The sequence below is a fragment of the Solanum pennellii genome, chromosome 6 (genome assembly GCF_001406875.1).
Source record: "Solanum pennellii chromosome 6, SPENNV200".
Taxonomy (NCBI): Eukaryota; Viridiplantae; Streptophyta; class Magnoliopsida; order Solanales; family Solanaceae; genus Solanum; species Solanum pennellii.
Window position 1 is genome coordinate 43,656,585 of NC_028642.1, and position 4,215 is coordinate 43,660,799.

The window sequence follows — 4,215 nt, forward strand, 5'->3', positions numbered from 1 at the left end:
ATGACACGTCGTCTCTATTATTTCCCAAAAAGGTACGACATTAAATAAAGTAAGGTCTCATTGGTTTTTATTAAAAATTAAATTAAGACGTCTATATCTGAATAAACATAGAATATTGACACATTTATTAAGATTTAGATGTCTAGATATGAATGCATATTTAAATATTAACAAGTGCATTCTACATCTGAATATTGAATGATTAAAATAATTTAACTTTTAATATCTAAATGTACATATGAAATTAAGCACTATATCAATAAAATCTTAAAAAAAATTCATCTCAACAAAATATATTACTTATTCATAGAACAATAGCAACAGTATATCTAATGTAACCTCACAAGTGAGGTTGATGATCATAGAGTCTCAATAAATTTAATGGCCTAAAACAAAAATTTTAACAATCAAAGAATCTCATAAAAGAATTTAATAAGAGAACTCAAGTATATACATAGTTATTGTATTTAATGCTAGCTTATTTTTTTCACCTAAAAATCTTGAGTTGTTGATAAATATCAAGACACCGAAAAATATTATGGGAAACAAGAGTTCTTGACAAACATATACACTCGGAAAAAAATAATTGCTAAAATAAAAAAATGTTAAACAAAATACTTGTACAGATTTTGAAAACTCACCAGTTGAAAATAAATAAATAAATTGATGTTTGTTTGAGAAAAAGAATGGAAAAAATGTTGGTAATTAAAGAGAGCGAGAGAGAGGCAAAACAACATGATTATTTTAGCTTATGAAATAAATATGAATGATGTTAAAACTTTCTTACAAATCTGATTCGTTTATATCTTTTGAAAGATTTTTTTTTTATAAAAAACAGATGAATCTATGAATTATATGAATGATTAAGATTTAAACCTAAAAAGTAAAGCATTTAATAAGTTGAATCTGAATGATTAAGATTTAAACATTAATTAAGTGTAAAAAATAAGACCTAAGTTACCTTATTATTATTTAAACTATAAGTGATATCGATATAAAAGTGTTTATACAATTGATATATAGAAACAAATTATATTTAAAATTAATCAGTAATTAAAATAAATAGAAAATAATTAAGTTTCACGTCCAAAATCCGTAATAGACAAGGAAAAAAAAACAAGCATTTATTCCTTTTTGCGTAAAATTTCCAAAGGTAGTAAGTACTCCTTTCTTTGTCCATTTTTATTTTCCGTTGTGTAAGAAATAAATTTTTATGTTTGTCTGTTACCTTTAATATGTATGAAAAAAATTATTTTTTTTTGGGTATATTTTAGTGTTATCATTAACTTTTTGTTTCTAAATTAGTAAAATGATATAAACTAGAGTGAAAATTATTTACATCCCATTGGTTTAACAATCAACCCCCACCCCACTCCTCCCTCCAACTTTAAAAATTAATCATATAATAGATTTAATTTTTCTAAAATATCCATTGGAATAGGACATTAACCTATATACTTAATCAATATTTTTCATTTTTTTTAGACAAAATTAATATTTTATTATAGGATATTTGGCTATATAAATTAAAAAATAAAAATATTATAATTTGAAAGAAGTATGAAATAAAAAATTAAGGTAGATAATATAAGGACAAAATAGACATTTAAAGAATTTAATGATGAAAAGGGGAGAATGACTATTTCTCAAAATTGATATAAATAATTATATATGTTATTGAAGGTAAGAATCTAAATATAACAAATAAAATAAATTGAGTGTAGTTCACATTCCATAATTATTAGGACCCATTGATTTGTCTCTTTATTACAATTATGAACCTACCATTCCATGTCATCTACAAAACCAGTAATAACAACTTATGCTTTCAGATCCAATCCCAAATAATATCTCTTCCACAATGGCATCAAACTCCTTCCATTGGCAGTTATCTGAATTCGAGGACAACGATTTTGAAATCCGCGGCCATACTCTCTTCTTCGTCATCCTTCTTTTCGCCATCATAATTATAACTACACTTTTTTTCCTTTACGCTCGCTGGATCAACAAGTTCCGTTCTCCATCAACTACAGATCCGATTGGGAGTAGTGGTTCAGTTCACACGCCTCCGCCTGCACCACAAGGTCTTGACCCCATTTTTATTAATGACTTGCCAATTATACAGCACACAGCTTGTTCCGATAGTAGCAGTACAGTAATTGAGTGTTGTATTTGTTTGGGAATTTTTCAAGATGGTGATAAGTTAAAAGTGTTGCCCACTTGTCAACATTCTTATCATTCCGATTGTGTTGATAGGTGGCTTAGAAATCAGTCCAGTTGCCCTCTCTGTCGTGCCTCCCTCCAATTTGACTTACTACCCCTCTGATTCCAAGGGGCAGAGCCAGCACACATTCAGGGGGTTTATCAGAACTTTCTTCGCGTAGAAAATATTACTATTTATATTTGGTTAAATTTTTTTTTTTATGTATACATAGTTGATATGAATTTTTCTGATTAGTTTGTGTATTTACTTTTTCGGATTTTAAACTCTTTAGAAATTCTAGCTCCGCGCCACTCAGAAGCGAATCACTCAACTTTTCTCTTTGTGTTTTTTTTTTATTATAGAGCAAAGTTGGGTAATTCAATATTCACTACACTATTGAGATTTTATGTTTACAAGTAATTAAAAGAGATACATCTTAACTAAGCTAAAGTTTTATTATCTCCGAATTTATTTATTTAATAATTTTGTGCATTTTTCTTGGCCTACGCGGCCTCCAAACATCTCTTGCGCTTCTTTGTTATGTGGAATTAAGGAGTGTGCCACGTAAGTCAAGTATACAATTAAAAAAAAAAATAAGTTCATGAATATTAAAAGCTTAGAGTATAAGGATACTTATATCATATCCCTAATTAAAATAAGACGAATTTATGATTAAAGATGGAGTGAGTAGAGATATAGTTCTTGTTTTCATTTTTAGAGTAAATTTCCACTGCAGATCAGGCCTGTCATACCAGAAGGCTTTTTTAGTTTAAGGATATTTTGTTAGTATCTCTGTTTAAAACAATAAAGTAGAATTTTTAAATATAATCTGGAAACATAATAAAGAAATAATTAAAAAAAAACATTTAATATTATAAAATCATCGTTTGTCCTTATGGAATTTAATTCTCTCATTGTATTCGTGGTTTTGAGTAACAGTATCCCAAACGTCAACAATTTCATTGAACCCAAGACAATAACAACTCACACAAAAACTAGATATTTGTTAGTTAGAAAAATATGCAGCAAATGTGCACCAATTCAATGCAGAAAACTGAGGTTAGTCTTCTGAATTTATAGTCAACAAAAGATAAAATGACCAGATGTTGTTGTGTCTTATCAAAAAATTGACAAATCTATACAATGTTAAAATATGTTATTTAAGTTAGTATTCTTTTTTTGATGATTTTTCTAAAATTATACTTTATTTTTCATCCACACCTTTTAAAATTCAACAACTCCCTACATGATCAATGATCAGGAATTACTATATGATGAAAAACATTCATAAATATAGTGTGATTCGTTGGTAAAGGCTAATTACATTTAGATTAGTAGGTTTTTCTTTGAGCATTCATTAGTAAACATATATTGGATATACTTGGTCAGTCGGTAGAATTGTTATACTTATATAAATAAGTTTTGGTGTATACCTTATGTTTGTGTAATATACCATAAATATGATAAATTATAGTTGAAATAAAATGAAAAAAAAATGACAATATAAATCTTTAGGATGAGGTGGAGATATATTGCTCTTTTTAGGAAGATTCAAGCTCATTGCGGCATAATCTACACAGATCCAGCAGTAATATTTTTGACTTGTCCCCTCCAGGATACAACAGTCCAACAACGTGTACAACTCAAACAACTCCGAATTAATTGAAGAATCCAAAGCTCCACAAAAAAAACACCTTCCTTCAACATCTAAATATTCTCTTTTGTATAAAGTGAATATAGTTTGAAGATTTAGAATATTATTCTCTTGTCTCAACTCTCTCTTTCACTACTACTCCAATCTCAATATAAACACATAAAATACTACTTATCTTTTTCACTCCATATTTTCTTACACTTCTCTTCATTATTCTTAAATCACAACACAAAGGAAGACATCACTATTTATAGGTGATGAACTCTTTCTTGCAATAAATAAGAAGATAGTGAGTAGTAAATTTGTCAAATGAATGACCCAAATGTTACATAAGTTAAAGATTTAAAAGATAAAATAA

The 4,215-nt window shown here is 27.7% G+C and overlaps 1 protein-coding gene across 1 annotated transcript; it reads left to right on the plus strand.

Annotated features, from left to right (window-relative positions):
- Positions 1-1,861: 1,861 nt before the first annotated feature.
- Positions 1,862-2,384, plus strand: LOC107022343 (RING-H2 finger protein ATL66-like). Its single transcript, XM_015222981.1, has 2 exons — positions 1,862-2,168; positions 2,257-2,384. Exons 1-2 carry the CDS (start codon positions 1,862-1,864, stop codon positions 2,382-2,384), a joined length of 435 nt encoding a protein of 144 aa, XP_015078467.1.
- Positions 2,385-4,215: the final 1,831 nt, after the last annotated feature.

Coding starts and splice junctions, on each gene's coding strand:
- LOC107022343 (XM_015222981.1), top strand. CDS start 1,862: ATGGCATCAAACTCCTTCCATTGGCAGTTATCTGAATTCGAGGACAAC. Junction 2,169..2,256: donor CAGTACAGTAATTGAGTGTT/GTATTTGTTTGG, acceptor TTGTGTTGATAG/GTGGCTTAGAAATCAGTCCA.